General features: G+C 34.6%; 2 protein-coding genes and 2 long non-coding RNA genes across 5 annotated transcripts; 1 reads left to right on the plus strand and 3 right to left on the minus strand.

Annotated features, from left to right (window-relative positions):
- Positions 1–422: 422 nt before the first annotated feature.
- LOC147523186 (Putative thiol-disulfide oxidoreductase DCC) lies at positions 423–8871 on the minus strand. Of its 2 annotated transcripts, none has more exons than XM_086597760.1 (9): positions 8721–8871; positions 7785–7939; positions 7495–7602; positions 7016–7072; positions 6341–6406; positions 6147–6207; positions 5287–5333; positions 5062–5108; positions 423–795 (listed from the first exon to the last, which is right to left on the minus strand). In XM_086597760.1, the coding sequence occupies exons 1-8, from the start codon at positions 8869–8871 to the stop codon at positions 5073–5075; spliced, it is 681 nt and encodes a 226-aa protein (XP_086453886.1). In that variant the 3' UTR covers positions 423–795; positions 5062–5072. The 2 variants fall into 2 exon arrangements, with proteins under 2 accessions (XP_086453886.1, XP_086453892.1); XM_086597766.1 differs by having other exon boundaries at positions 743–806.
- Positions 8872–9015: 144 nt separating this feature from the next.
- Positions 9016–14900, plus strand: LOC147523187 (succinate dehydrogenase subunit 7B, mitochondrial-like). The gene is made up of 4 exons (XM_086597769.1): positions 9016–9116; positions 9194–9259; positions 9344–9446; positions 14537–14900. The coding sequence occupies exons 1-4, from the start codon at positions 9072–9074 to the stop codon at positions 14617–14619; spliced, it is 297 nt and encodes a 98-aa protein (XP_086453895.1). The 5' UTR covers positions 9016–9071; the 3' UTR covers positions 14620–14900.
- Positions 11462–12213, minus strand: LOC147523188 (uncharacterized). The gene is made up of 2 exons (XR_015215949.1): positions 12094–12213; positions 11462–11655 (listed from the first exon to the last, which is right to left on the minus strand). It is a non-coding gene; the product is annotated as an uncharacterized LOC147523188 (long non-coding RNA).
- LOC147523189 (uncharacterized) lies at positions 12904–13901 on the minus strand. The gene is made up of 2 exons (XR_015215950.1): positions 13784–13901; positions 12904–12986 (listed from the first exon to the last, which is right to left on the minus strand). It is a non-coding gene; the product is annotated as an uncharacterized LOC147523189 (long non-coding RNA).
- Positions 14901–15347: the final 447 nt, after the last annotated feature.

Here is a 15347-nt window from a genome sequence, read left to right on the forward strand (position 1 = left end):
TACACAACCACACAACCATAGAACAAAATGCATATCGAGCTAAGTGAAGTCTGTCTGGATATACAAGTACAAAGAAAACATCTCTGTATTGAAAATTTATCCAAAAAAAAATTGTAAAAAAGTCGGTACCTACTGGAAGCCAATTGATATGTTACAAAAAAGAAGGTAGCACATAAATACTTGAGGTATTAAGTTATTCATGTCCAGGTATGTGCCTTCAGTGACCCATACATGGTTGGATCATGAAAGAGCAACTTGGCTGACTACTGTGTGGACGTGTGGACTCATACGGAAGATCCTAACTTTTACAAGGAGCTTCCACCCCAAGCAAACAACAATTATTTTTGCTGCACCCCCCCCCCCCCACCCCCACCCCCACCTCCAAAACAGAGGGGAAAACAAAAGCAAAACAATTATCACCATTTCTCATAGGCTTCCTTCCATATATTATATTGGAATGAATTTGTATTACAATAATTTACACCAAAAATTATGAAAACTTTTTCCCTATGTATACAGGAATCACTATTATTCTCTAAGTGATTATTGCATAATGAATCTCAATTAGTATTTTTTTTCCTGAGATTTCTTACATATAGTAATGATTTACTAAAACAGCAGAATTGTAATTCAATGTCACCTCAAAAAGCAGCTGCCCACCAATAGATAAGATATATCCTATCAGCCTTCCACATTTCAGAAACAATTGACCTCCACTGCTGGAAAACATAGTCTTCTTTTGGATTTCCAGAGATAAAGCCATCCCATTTGAGTTGCATATTTTGCAGAGAGCAACTTGCCAAAGACCGAAGCACATAAGGGTGTATAAACCCAAGATTAGTGGATATTGAGTCAACCAAACACTAATCTATATAATAAAACAGCTTGGTTTTTAAATGGTTTGTGTGAAGTCTACATCAGATAGCTAATAGTTAATACAATCAGTACATCTGACGGTATACCGACACGATTAAAGAGTAAGTTGATTCCAATTAGGAAACAATTTTTATGAAAACGTACTCAAATAAATTACTACTAACTTATCTAGAATTTATTAAATTTATCTAACTTATTTAAATTCTAACTTATCTAGAATTTATTAAACTTATCTAACTTATTTAAATTCTAACTTATCTAAATTTATCTAAATTTATCTAAATTCTAACTAATGATATTAATCTTTATAGCTTTCTTATCGACAAACTCTCTATAGCCTTCTCCAGACTGCCCAACACCTCCTCACATATTACTTTCTTCTCAATCTCGAATAGCTTGGTTTTTAAGTGGTTTGTGTGAAGCCTACATCGGATAGTTAATAGTTAATACAATCAGTATTTCTGACGGTAGACCGACATGATTAAAGAGTAAGTTGATTCCAATTAGGAAACAATCTTTATGAAAACATATTCAAAGAAATTACTACTAACTTATCTAGAATTTATGAAATTTATCTAAATAACTTATCTAACTTATTTAATTAAATTCTAACTTATCTAAATTTATCTAGAGTTATCTAAATTCTAACGTACTGATGATATTAATCCTCATAGCCTTCTTATCGACAAACTCTTCGGAGAGTATTTTCCGGGTGTTGTAAATTCTCTAAATAATAAAGCAGCCTTGGTTTTTTATGTATTTATATCAAGCGGTCAGGGAGAAAACAGTTTTGGAATGATTTAACGGTAATTATAACACTTACTGATACTCACAAAATTAGAAAATAAGAATAAGAATCCTTCATCGGGCCAATCTCTCTTTTTCCTTCAAATCACTTTTAGTTACCAATAAACAAATCACTTTTAGTTTTGGGATGATCTGACGATAATTATAACACTTATTAATACCCACGAAATTAGGAAATAAGAATCCTGGGCCAATCTCTTTTCATTACCAATAAACAAATCACTTTTAGTTACCGAAAGAAAAGAAAAAAAAACCTTACGTCTTTCACTCTTTCCTCTTCCTCATAAAGATACCTTATGACCCTTTCTTCTTCCTAACCAGTAAGGTAACACCCTTCTTCTCACCCTGTCACGTTTGAGTGCAAGGATCTACTGATGCAATCCTCATTTTAACGTTTGTCAGTGAGTTTTGTTACTTTTTCCACACTGTTTTTTCAGTAATCTAATGATGTTGTCTCTTCTCATTACTTCGTTGTCAGTGAGTTTTGTTGCTTTTTCCACACTGTTTTTTCAGTAATCTTCTTCAATACTATTTTCTTCTCTTTAATAAGAATTTTTAACATGATTTATCTATCTCGGTTCTCTCCACTGCGTCATGCTCTCTCCACCACTCTAAGTCTCTTCTTCAACAGGTAATATTAATTTGTATTTAGTTTACATAGTGGTTCAATGCATAGTTTTATGGGGTAATGAAAACTATGCCTTTAACACTCAACTTGGATTTCGGCGGGATGGGATTTCGACAAAATCCATTGATACGTGAATAAATCTTTTCTATTGAATAAGATTTCTCGGGATTAAACGACAGTTGTAAAGGCAAGTACATTTTAACGTCATTTCCTTTTAATTGTTCAAAATTATTTCTATGCACAGAACAACAAAAAATCTACATTCATTTCGGTATGTACAGAGTGCAGAGACTTCAACGCTTCTTTTGCAAGATTGAACTAATCAATAGAAGGTTTACGTATTGTTGAATGGGAACTTTTTTCACCAACATGGTGAGAATGTGTTTGAGTTACAAGAGAATGTAAGAGTGAAGAATTAGCTATAATGGAAGCAAGTAAGTTAGTGAAAAAATTATTTTTCACTATTTATATTTGAAAAGCTATGTCTTACTTGTCTGTAGATGTATGCTTCATTTTGTGCATTTTGTAGTTGTAAAGACGTGTTGAGTGGGAGACTAAATGCAGAAGAATGTATCGTTTTCCAATCCCAAATGTTTGTGCTGGACTCATTTCCCATGTTTATTGTATTGCATAAGTGCATGGTCAAGGATGCAACAACAACCAAAAGAGTATAAGTCAAGGCACAAATAGAACTTCTACTTTTTATGATATAATCACTCGAGTATCGAGGATCAATATCCTCTCTTCTTATAAGATTTTTGAATCCTCATGATTTATAATATGATATTTTAGTTTCGATAAATTTTTATATTAAGGTTGTAGTTTCTTGGATGTTTTCGGCCTCTTTGTATTGTGACTTTGTGTGCACTTATTAGGACTTCATAACCGTATCTCACAGTATATGAATTTAGTTATCATTTGACAGTTATTAATTAAGTTAAATCAAGGTACAAAGGATTGTTGGTTGAATTGAAACCAACATTTTGAGAATGTGACACATGAAGACTACCTCACACTAAGATCGGAACAAGTAGATAAAGGTAGGCTATAAAGGTAGGCAAGAAAGCATCCTCTTAATCAGATACGATTGAGTTGCATATTCGGGTCAGAAGTTTAAAAGCTAATGGTTTATATCCCTGGATTGTCTAACGAACGTAGCCGGATTGACAACATATTATATTTTCATCATTGCATTGTGAAAGGTTGACAATGATTTTGTGATTAAGATTTAGTTTACAAGAAGTGGCTACAGAAGTTCAGATTTCATTGTCAATTGGGCTCACTTCTTAATAGCTAGCTACTAAAATGCCCTATGTTGTCTTGAGCATTGGTTGTGGGCTGTCTTTAGCTTCTTACGCAGTAGTGTTGGTTGCATATATGTTGGATTTAGCAAGTATCCATTTTGTTTTTACTTATTAATGGATCTATGACTTTCACTATTATTATATTTATGCAGGAACTATCCAACGAAAGAAATAAAGACGATAATATTTTGGCAACTGACAGATTCCCCACCCATTGAAGTTTGCAAATTGGGCATTAGAGGCATTAAGAGCAAATTTTGGAAGTTCATTTGAGTAGCAAACCTATTTCCAGTGATATTTTTGAGTGGCAGATCGAACTATTCCCAGCACAGTAGTATATTTGAGTAGCAGACTTATAAATTTGTTTACAATAGTCATGTTTTAATTGGGCCTATTTGAAGCTCCATGGGCTCTATGTTGGTCATTTGAAATATTTTTTTTTGTTCAATGTAATGACATAATTTGTAGTGCATCTTACATATGATCTCTTATGCATTTTTGTAGTAATTGTGTAATGGACGTGATTAATTAGATGCATTGAATTCATTTAGTTACTATCTTTGAACATTTGATGTTGACAAAATCAAGAAAACTTGAGAACTTTTTGTTACTTCAGCAGTTCATATTAGTTACTGCTTTTGTTGTTGGTTGTTGACATTTCGTTTGGCAGTCTATTGGATTGCAGACTTGCAAACATGTCATTTAGCAAGAAACATTTGATATCAATTTGGGATCTTAGTTGTTTGATCCAAGCATGTTCTACCGTAGGACTATCTGCAGAACTATTGATGATAATAATTATGTGCTCATGAATAAGCTAATCTCGCTATGTATTTAGCAAGATTAAAAACAAGTAAACCAAAAGACCCACAAAATTTCTCTCAAGAAGATTGTCATTGGCGAAAATTGCATTTGCTTGCTTAACGACGCGGATGAGGTGTACTTCAATGTTCACTCTAAGTATACACATGTGTGACAAGTTCTCACTAAGAACCTAATAGTGCTCCAACAGTGTTTGTATAACCCTTAAGTTTTAGGTTTTTATTGATAGCAATATATACTTTGGATTATAGGAGTTTGCTATTGACTTTTTATTTATTTTTCTAATTCGTATAAAGGGGCTTAACAACTATTCAGGTTTTGTTGGTGTAAGACATATTTACTCATAGGATTTGAAGCACTTGTGGGTGCATCACTTTTATAGGCATATTGCCGTGTGAAATTGAGTATGTATGATGCACAAAAGTTCAATTTAAATGTAAAATAATAATGGAAACACTCTTGATTTTTTCCCAATAAAATTGGGGTTAAAATAATAAATTGCCACGATTTTATTTTGCTAAATTCACCCGTAATGACTCGAGTGGTGTAGCCACGGGTTATATTCTAGTATAATAGACAAATTAGGATGCCCCTTAGACTGTCATATGTAAGTGTATAGCATACCATAAGAATTTTCAAATGTCAGGAGACTTGTCTCTGCATACTTCACCCTGTAAGTAGTGAAGCCGGAAAAATCAGCTCGTTAGCACAACTAAGATTAACGTGAATCATAGAGAATATTTCAAGAAAAAAATCCTATTACAATCTTGACCAGAAAAAGTTATAATAATAAGGTGATGGGTAAACTACATACAAATATGTAAGAACATATAAGATCTAGTGTCATACCCTGTTTTTCCTTCGTGCCTCAAAGACATCTTCTAGAGGAGGCCGACCTACAAACATTAAAATGATACAGTAAAAAGATAGGCCTGTATCAGAAACAATCAGAGATATATGAACTAGCTACATAGAAACCAAAAGAACTAGCAAGTAGTCCAATCCATAGGATGGACATGTATTGTTTGACTTTGACATGTCAAAACAGAAGAGTAATTACAGTTTCCCATGTGCTCTTCTTTTCTTCTAAGCTATGCATGGTCCAGGTAGTATGATGAACAGCAGCAAAGCAAAATTGAGGCACAACTTTGTGACGAAGCACTAATGGAGTTATCTTGCCTTTTCTCTTGGTCGTTTTTTGGATAAGAAAGCTATCATACATTTCTTATAAATGAACTCTCTGTTATAAGCTGAATCAACACTAAATACAAGTTTAGTCAATATCGTTAAATCATAAAGGAACCCAGTGAAGTACAAAGTTAAACCAATACACTTTACATTCAATATTACCGTATTAACTAAGTTTAGCAAAATGGGCAGAAGTATGCACCGTTAAGTTATTTAGTTATGCTGAAGGTTATTTTGGGTGGGTGGGGTGCCAGTGAAAGACTGAAGTTAGGAATAATGTGGAGTTACAAGTTTTAAACAGAGACCTTATTATAGTAAAGGAATCTAGTATGCAAGCTGAAACTTGAATACAAGAATTCCTTTATTTCTACTTTCTTTTATAATATAAAACGGTTAGCACGCTGCAGAAGTTCGTGTTAAGAGAAAGTAACGTTTAAGCTTGCAGGTTAAGGATATGTATGCATGCTACTGCAAAGCAAAAATCACCTTCTGGATTGAAATGATATTGGAATGTCACTTACCAGTAATTTGCATACGGTATTTAGCCCAAAAACCATACACTGCATTAGCTACAGCTCCAATCTGCAGATACAGTGCCATATTCTTGTTAAACATGCTATTTGAATACAAAACCATAGAGGCTTCCCAGACAAGGGAGGAAAATGAAAACTTCCTATTACACTCCATATTCACATTCTAGACAAAGAGGACTTACTGGCTCGTATTTGGTAATGGCATACACCCATCCAAGGCCGACTTCTTCATAAAGTCTTCTGAATGCCTGCAAAGTTTAATCACATGGTTTCAGATCTGAAACGTATGCACAAGATCAAACTAAGAGTTACTACAACCAAATTTTGAGATGATAAACAATTTGGTTGATAGAAGGAACCTGTTAAGAATTAAAATAAAAGGACAGGGTGTGTGGGGTGGGGGGGGGGATAGAAATAAAGCCAGGCCATATTTTTCACTTGGAAACTACGGCGAAGAAGTTATTAGAAAACAACTTAATTACATTTACTACCGACTCTGCTGAGAGTGCTTATTTACTTCTTCAGCTGAGAGCAATTGTATTACAAAAGCAGAAAACCAATAGTTAACTTCCTTGGCCTTCAACCTCATCACATCTCCTAAGAGAACCTTCCATTCTATCGTGAACTTACCATTGAAAAAGATAAAAAAAAAGCTAAACTACTTATCCTTTCTGTCATAGCATTTCAATACAATAACACTACTGTCAGGACTTTTTCAAACAAACAAGTATAACAGTAAATTCACTTTGATAGTGAAATTCATATGTAAAAGTAAAAACACCACAAATTAGAGATAATCATAAATCTGAAATTAGACGTATAGATAGAAATTGGATGAATTGGAGAAACGAACATACCTCAATGTCTGTGACCACAGTACCATCTGACTGAATTGCATGGATACTTCCCATAGCCTTGAACATGACCAAATAAGGAAAGAATAGAATAAGAAGAGGTCATCAGTTGTTGCTATCATCTATCAAATCTTACCAAAAAGAAATTGCTCTTTAGTTGGTGTTGTACTAAACAGTCAACATTATATTGTTGTCTGTTTTCTGATCCATTTTTCAAACTAAACTACAGGGAGGGATAACTTGAAGAAAGGCAATACATGTAGTTTTGTATGCAGGAAGATTTCCTTCTGCAGTTTTAAAACTAGGACCAAATAGAACACGGACATGTTATTTACACATAGACGCACACATACATATGGACAAACTTCAAGCAATATGACAGCAGCAGGCCATCATCGCATGAATTCAGGATGCTTCCTTAATCTGGTGCAAAATAGAATGAAAGAAACAAAGAGTTTGGTAGAAATAAAGTCTGAACATACAGTTTCATAGTCAAGGCCTTGATTCTCTTCAGGAGTGTAGTCATCTGAGCTTATGTCAACAAACTTGATTGTATTGTACTCCTTATTCCTCTCCTTAAGCATGTTAACCTGACAAAAGAAGAAGCGTTAAAAAAAGGAAGTAGATGTGTGTTCAATTTCAGCATTATGTTTCACCTGTAAATTTAACCCTTACTATAAGATTTGACCTTATAAACAATCCTTTATGAACTTTATAATGTAGTTATTCTGAACTCGAAGGAAATCATAAGAGCCAAAAACATAAAACAAACCTCTTTCAAGCAGAGTGGGCATTCACCATCATAAAGCATTTTAATCCTCCATTGTTCATCTTCCTTTACAGGAGGCTTTGGTTCTACAGTGGTCTCTGTGTTTATGGCACGGATACGCTGCTGGAAAGTGGGTAAAGTATTCCTATTTCTCCCACCTACAAAGTAATAACAAGACAAGTAGAATGAGTACACTTAGGAACGACTGAAATTCCATTTTTCTTTCTGCTAACGATTGGAATTCCTGTTAAGAATACAACTTGAAATTTTCACCTTCCAATATCCTTGTTCCATGATTTTCCGCATATTACACAGTACTAGTTCTTTGAGATTTTGTTTCTTTTTCAATTCCCGGGTTTCTTTTTTTCCTTTGCTATGGTGGCATGGCATCATAAGATGAATCTAGGGGGTGCCTGTGGGGGCGGTCGCACCCCCAAAGATTTGTAAAAGTCACATAATCTGTTAGTAATTTGTTAGAAAAATGGCTAGACTATAAGGATTCACACCCCAAATGTTTTACAGAAGTTCAATTACTAGGTTGCATATACTCTTGCACCCCCAGACAATATTGAATCCTGATTCCGTCCCTGGCTAAGAATGTGCATCCAATAAACTAGTTTCTATCTGTTTCATAAAATTCTGATATATGTATGTACTCATTTCTCATATTTAAAGTCTAATATAAATATTCATACATTGTCACCAAATTAATACAGAACATCTCCCCGTTTGATTCCCATCTTTTACATTTTATCAATCACCACATTCATGAGTCATCGCATTCAACAGTAACTTATACAACATGAGATCATGAAAAGAATTGGTACAACCAACATATATAGAAAAATTCCATTTCATTTAGTACTTAAAATACAACTTATTTACTTAACAGAAACAAGAAATATAAATATACAAAAAATAGTTTAAAAGAAGAAATACCTTGTGATGGTCTAAAAAGACATATTAGACCAGCAGCAGAAGCAGAAGCAGAAGCATTATAGTAAAAGTTGGTTCTAACAATCATACGAGGGATACAAAGGTTATTTATTCCTCCTCCTCTTCCCACACGTACAACACCTCTCAACGCCATTTCTTTCCTCTCTTCTTTATAATTATATATATACGGTTGAAGAAGAAGAAGTAGACTTAACCGTTTTGCATGCGTGGCCACAAACAGTTTCAACTTATGCTACACCCTTAATATAGTTAAAGTACCATTTTACCCTTCCACCCACCCCTACTAAAAGGGCCTTTGGGCAATCATTTATATTTTCTGGTCGAGAGAGAGAGATGGCTTTTCTACTGAGCAAAACCTTTTCTCGATCTTCTTCTCAGGTAAACATTCTCATCTTTCGATTCACTCACTCATTTCTTTTTATTTATTTATTTATTATTATTAAAAAAATAAGCAGAATAATATTGGTGAGTCATCATCACTACGGAGATTTCATGTCGAACCTGGACCTCGTGAGATAGCTGTAAGTTTTTATTTCCCCTCCAATTATAATAAGTCATGTCTTTTCTTAGCAATCTTTATGGATTCAAATATTCTGTCTGTACAGCTTCTGAAACCAGACCCTGCATTGAAACGATACAAGTCATATACGAAGAGTGTATATCGACTCAAAAGAGTTGGAGAAGTTCTTACTATTGTTGTTGCTGCTGGTAACTTCTCATTCCCTTTACAATTATTCAACAAGATTGCTTATTTACTTAATGGAAGACTGAGTTCCATCTCAATACACATAGAAAAACAAACAACTAAAGCATTCTACTTAATGTCTATTTCTCTTTATGATTAATATTTACTTGGTTTAATAGGCCAAAAAAAACATATTTGTGCTTGTAATGGCATTGCTTAATCAATTTCTAGTACTGTGTAAATTCTCCAAGGCTGATAGAATTTTCAATCAGAAAAGTTTCAGTGCTCCACTAGGGTTATTTTGGTAGAGTGAGTTGTGGAAGAACACATACATGATACATCTGACCTTCAACCTTTAGAATGGTTGATTTAGAAATTTATTCACGATAAGTATCTTAATGAATACGTTAATAATAAAGGAATGTAAAAAACCAAGATCAACTTTTTAGAGGTCATTATAGCGGAAAGAAATTCTAGTTTTAAGGATACTGTATGTACCACTGTACTGGTACCCCTACGAACGACCATCATTGGGTACCACTATAAGAGCCGGCCACTAATGAGGCGGGCTTGCTTGCCCGCTACTGTGGCAGTCCCGCTTGTCTACTAATGTGGCATTCGGGCATGCCCTCTATTGAAGCAATGACACTGCCCACTAATATGACACCCAAGTTATATATAGCAGGTCCGGAGATATGTCAAGAGATTTTTTCCATATGAAGCTTTAGGAAAGATTTCATACAAAGAGGGAAATATCTCGTCAAATAAGGAAAGGGTATTTTTAGCAATAAGATTCCTATAAATACCCAACAATCATTTCAAACAGAGAACTACGTGCATTTATTGAGACTTGATTCCAGAGAACAATTTGGATACATAGGCAGCCATTGGTGGTACAGTCTCTTTCACTCTCTATCAACCTCTCCAACAAGATCATTGGTGTGTTTGTGTGAGTCATCACCCAAACAGATACTATCAGGACAATAGAAAAAGTCTGCTTATGTACGTTTTGTATTGGGTCTCGATGTTGCTATGAAAATCTTGGTAGTAGTTTTCGATTTACATCACATATCTCACCAACAGACTTCAGCTTAAAGTTAAATTTCTTTGACGAAATAATGACACAATAACCAAATGCTTTAAACGGAGGACACATTACTTAGTAGAAGATAGAGACTTGGGGAATTGGAGAAACTTAAACAGGTGAAAGACACATTTCTTAGTGTTACATTTAGTGTTTAAACTCTGAAGTGCTTAACAGCACGCAAGGTACCATTTATGTACCCCATTTAAATGAAATGCAAAGTTTAAAATTTTCTAATAGAGCAGTACTTATGGAAACTAACAAGATGCATGTGCTATGCATGCGATGTTAAACAAAACTTGCTGAAAAGTGTAAACATAATTTGGGTGAGCTCACTCTTTATTATGATGTATCTGATATAAGACAGAAAGGAGGAGAGAGGATCTTAGATCCACACCCAATTCAAGATAAACCCCAAAAACCAAAATCCAATAACTCTAACTTTGGGGGGGAAAAAACAGTCTAAAGAAAGAAAATTACACCGCTTTGTGGTACAATGACATAATGTGGTACTTCAGGCTAGATCCATGAAGAAGCCAATGAAGATGAGCACATCTATATTTGATGAAAGAAACACCTATAACTCTATGAAATTGACAATTTTCTAGAAAACGAACAATAGTTAGTTTAATACGAACTCAAACCACAAACGAAATAGTTCATTTAATACGAACAATAGTTGTGCACTTGATCAACCATCTTAGATTGCTAATTAGTTTCCATTTCACCCACAAAAATGAGTCAAAGACCGCAATGAATTATTAATCAACAGCTTTCGAACTTTTGTTGTAGTTAAAAATTATGGAAAAGGCCGAATCTCGGAAGCCTACATATGGCATTATCCTACATATGACATATGGCAATGCGGAAAACAACAATATAGTCTAAACTTAACACTTGCCAGTTTTCACTAAAAGATGAAGTATGGAACAGAAAACAAACAAAACTATATACGGCACATACCAATCCCTTCAGACACAATTTCAAGCTCCGTAGTGCCCAGCCGCCCAGTTATCTATGAAGAGCTCGAGTTTGATAGCCACCTCACTGTACTTGCCACTTGTGAATTATAAAATGTCTTCCCAATATTTCCATACTTCGTGTAGCACTCCTTTTCAAGTAAGGTGACAGATACCTCAAAATTGATTCTACAAAAGTCACAAAAGACATATTAGGTGTTATACTCTATAAGAACACGCTTAATGGTGAAATGATCAAACTTATTTTCTTAGTTTCCTCTCCATTCCCCCAGCTACAAACCCTCCTTTTCACGCCATACAACAGATATACACTCTTCCCACCACCAGAAAGTGATCTCTAAGTCGGCAATTGGACTGATCAAAGATCTACGCATGTTATATATTCATGTGTTTATCTTTCCAATTGCACTTTCCTTCCCTCTCTAAAAGTACTACTACAAAATATTTAGGATTACAATATTTAATATTTAGGATGACATTTTGAGATAATGGTTTCCTTGACAAATCAATAAAAAAAAGGTGGTCCTTACATGCAAGCTTAGAAGAAAGTCTTTAGAATAATAAAATCAAGATATATTAGTAATTAAAAAGAAAACATGTGCTTACTTTAAGTCGCCGGAGCCACTGCTGGGTTTGCTTTAGAGCGTTTAATAACCTTTGTTTGCATGTTTCTCTCAATGCCTCAGGTACAGCCTTCTTGTCGAGGCTTTTCTGCTAAGTTCCAACAGGGATTAGTAGTTGCATATAGCCAAAAAATAAAAAAAATAAAAAATCACTACATATGGTCAATGATTGATGGGATTCCACCATTTCCCTGATAGAAATTGCACACTGATTTGGAGAATCAAAGGGAGGCAAACAACTAAAGGTTCCAAGAGTCCAAAACATTTGCACTCCTATGAGTTTGTGGTATATCCCTCTTCTCAAAGTCAGAGTTGTGCTACAGAAAAGGGCTATGTTAGGTTGTGGAGATAATCTAGACTTGTACATCCAGAAATAACCCCTCACGTAGTATTGCAGAAAGCTAAGTTCTGATTGTCAAAAATCAAGGTGTTTATAATCGGCATACTAATTGCATAGTGCTACTGCTAAGCATGGCAATGGCTATCTTAGACAGCGTTTGTTTGCCACTAAAAGGTATTCTATTTAATATCTTGTACTTTACTGGGCAATTAGAATCAACTGATGACCAAGAGAAACTATTTACCAAGTAAAATGGTTTTATAATTTTATCAATACTGCAAATCCAGTGCTTTTAAAACTTAAATACGCTGCTTTTAAGAACCACCTCCGTTGCAAGATGGTCCTTAATTATCAATATAACTCACTGCTAACAGCCTCAACTGCAAATCCGAAGCGAGTGCTTACTGCTTACACTGGTGACAGACTAAATTGACTATTTACTATACAAAAACTGTACAAAGAAAGAATGTAAAAAGAACATGTCTGTTAAGGGGTTTTTTGTGATAATAACTCTCTTCTAGCTACTCCAGTTGTGCCTGAAAATGTTAAGGGAACCAAGAATTAATAAGTCTATATAAAGGAAATGTAGGACATATGATTAAAACACAAGTTTGAAAATCAGTGCAATACCAGGCATCAAAATAAATATCACATTACTACACAAAACAAAAAGAAGATCTCTATGGGAAACAAATGGCTCGAGGATGAAACACACAAAAAAAATACCTCTGCCAACCGAACTGTCCCAGTTTCCACAAATCAAACATCTGAAGAAAAAAGCAAAAATGCATGGCGAGTCTAAGTGATCACAGAGGAGACTGCCTTATGAAGTAGGAACTGACTAAAATGTTTAAAATGAGTAAATTGGTCACAGTCAATTGTGCCACTGAATCAAGAAACAGACTGTTCAGCTTTTGGGGCATTTTGAGTGTCTCCCATGAAGAAAAAGGACTGAACAACAAGGAAAAAATTGCACATCCCAAAACTATACGCACGTCAAATTCTACTAAACACGACACCCATTGATTGACCACACAAAATCAACTATGAAAGCGATAGACAAAAGCTCTTTGAACACGGTACAGTCATTGCTGAAAAGACCTAAAATTAAAACTCATGAAATTAAAAGCAATTACACCGGCTCCTTGAACACAGGTTCCTTGGGTGAAATAAAAACCCGAAATAAAAAAATGGAAATCTAATATTTTCTTTTTGATAATTGAAACTCATACAACAAAGTAATCGGCTTGCTAGAGACATCGATTCCATATTTAATGTCATTGGTTTTTATAAAGAGAGAGATGAACACGGAATTATAGGATTAGAAACTTACTTTTGATAAGATGAAAAAGTAGATAGGAGATAAAGAGAGTGGTTTTCCTCCATGGCACTTTCTTCTCCGAGCTCGTCTTTAATGGTTTTACACTCAATTTTTTGATTTTTTTTTTTTTCCTTTGGTCTTACGGGGAGAAACCCAAAATTAAAAGAATGAGAGTAATAGTTTCATTGTAATGAGAAAAAAAAATATGAGAAGCAAAAGAGATGGGAGACGAAGGGAAAAGAATCGCTTCGTATTCTCTCGTTAGACTTTTCATTTTCTTAATATTTTATTAAATAACCCAATTATTGCTAATTAAATATCATTTATAGTAAGGCGTACAATTCAAAATGGTACAATTCAAAATGGCGTGGAATTGGTTTTTTAATATACCGCCACATGAAAAAGACTGATTGCTCCTATTCAAAGGTGTTAAGCAATATTTTAATTTAAGGACAATATCGGTACTGAAAATTTATAAAGGCATAAAAAGACAAAGTAGTTCTCATTAATAAATATCTAGGCATTTGATTTAATTATTCATCCAGGGGTATTATGCGTAAGAAAAATACCCGGATGAATTTAAGATGTCACGATCATTATAGGATATGCTACTAGTAGAGATATCAGAATTAGCGTACTAGTGAAGGACATGGTAGCTACTGAGCCTTCATGAGACCTCTCATAAATGTACATTAAAGTGGTTCGGCTGTTCTTTCTTTTACTTGTAATAACCAGGTTCTCAGAAGTATTACTGGTTTTTTTCAGGGTGCTGCTATGAGATTTATGTCAAAGCAACAATGCGGGAAGAGGCAAGAAAACAAGCACGGGCTGCAAGTGAGGCAGCATGATACTCTTTCCCTTAATTCCTTGTGTTTTTTGTTGCAAAGTTTGTAGTTGTTCAAATAAGTAAGTTGCCAAAACTGTTGCTTGAGAATTAAACTTAGAAGCAGGAGAATATAACATTCAGCTTTGAAGTGCATGTATCTGAAAAGTTCGGGTAATGAGGTTAAATAGGAATTATTACAGTATTGTGGATCCCCGGGATACATGCTTTCGTCAACAGCCATACGTTTAGTAGTTCCTTAGTGTGTGCTAAATTTGAATAATACTCATTTCTGTTTGAGTTTTAGTGGAACCATTTAATATCTACCTGCAAGTTATGATGAATTGCATAATAATTTCTTTAGAGGGAAGGCCTAGCTTTAAGTTGTTGATTCTTGTATTGCCTTGCATCTACTAGAATGGGGACCTCCCTCTGTTCACTCTTATATTCTGTCTCCCCTTTTGGTCCACCAAGTGAAGTATAGAGAGAGAGATGCATAATTGCATATACCCGGATAAGCACCTTGGTCTAATGCGTATTGTACTATTGTGAGAGATGAAATTGATAAACAACCTTAGAAGATGGACATATAAACAAAAGTAATTGGACGTATTGGTTGGAGGAATGATGAAGACAGCTTGTAATGTATAATAATGTATAAATGAATGTGCTTTGTCAGTTGCAGATATAAAACAAGTATTTGGGATGTAGACAGACTTCGTCCGTAAGCTTTATCATCTCATATTTCAGCTG

The sequence above is a fragment of the Coptis chinensis genome, chromosome 1, assembly GCF_015680905.1.
Source record: "Coptis chinensis isolate HL-2020 chromosome 1, ASM1568090v1, whole genome shotgun sequence".
Lineage (NCBI taxonomy): Eukaryota > Viridiplantae > Streptophyta > Magnoliopsida > Ranunculales > Ranunculaceae > Coptis > Coptis chinensis.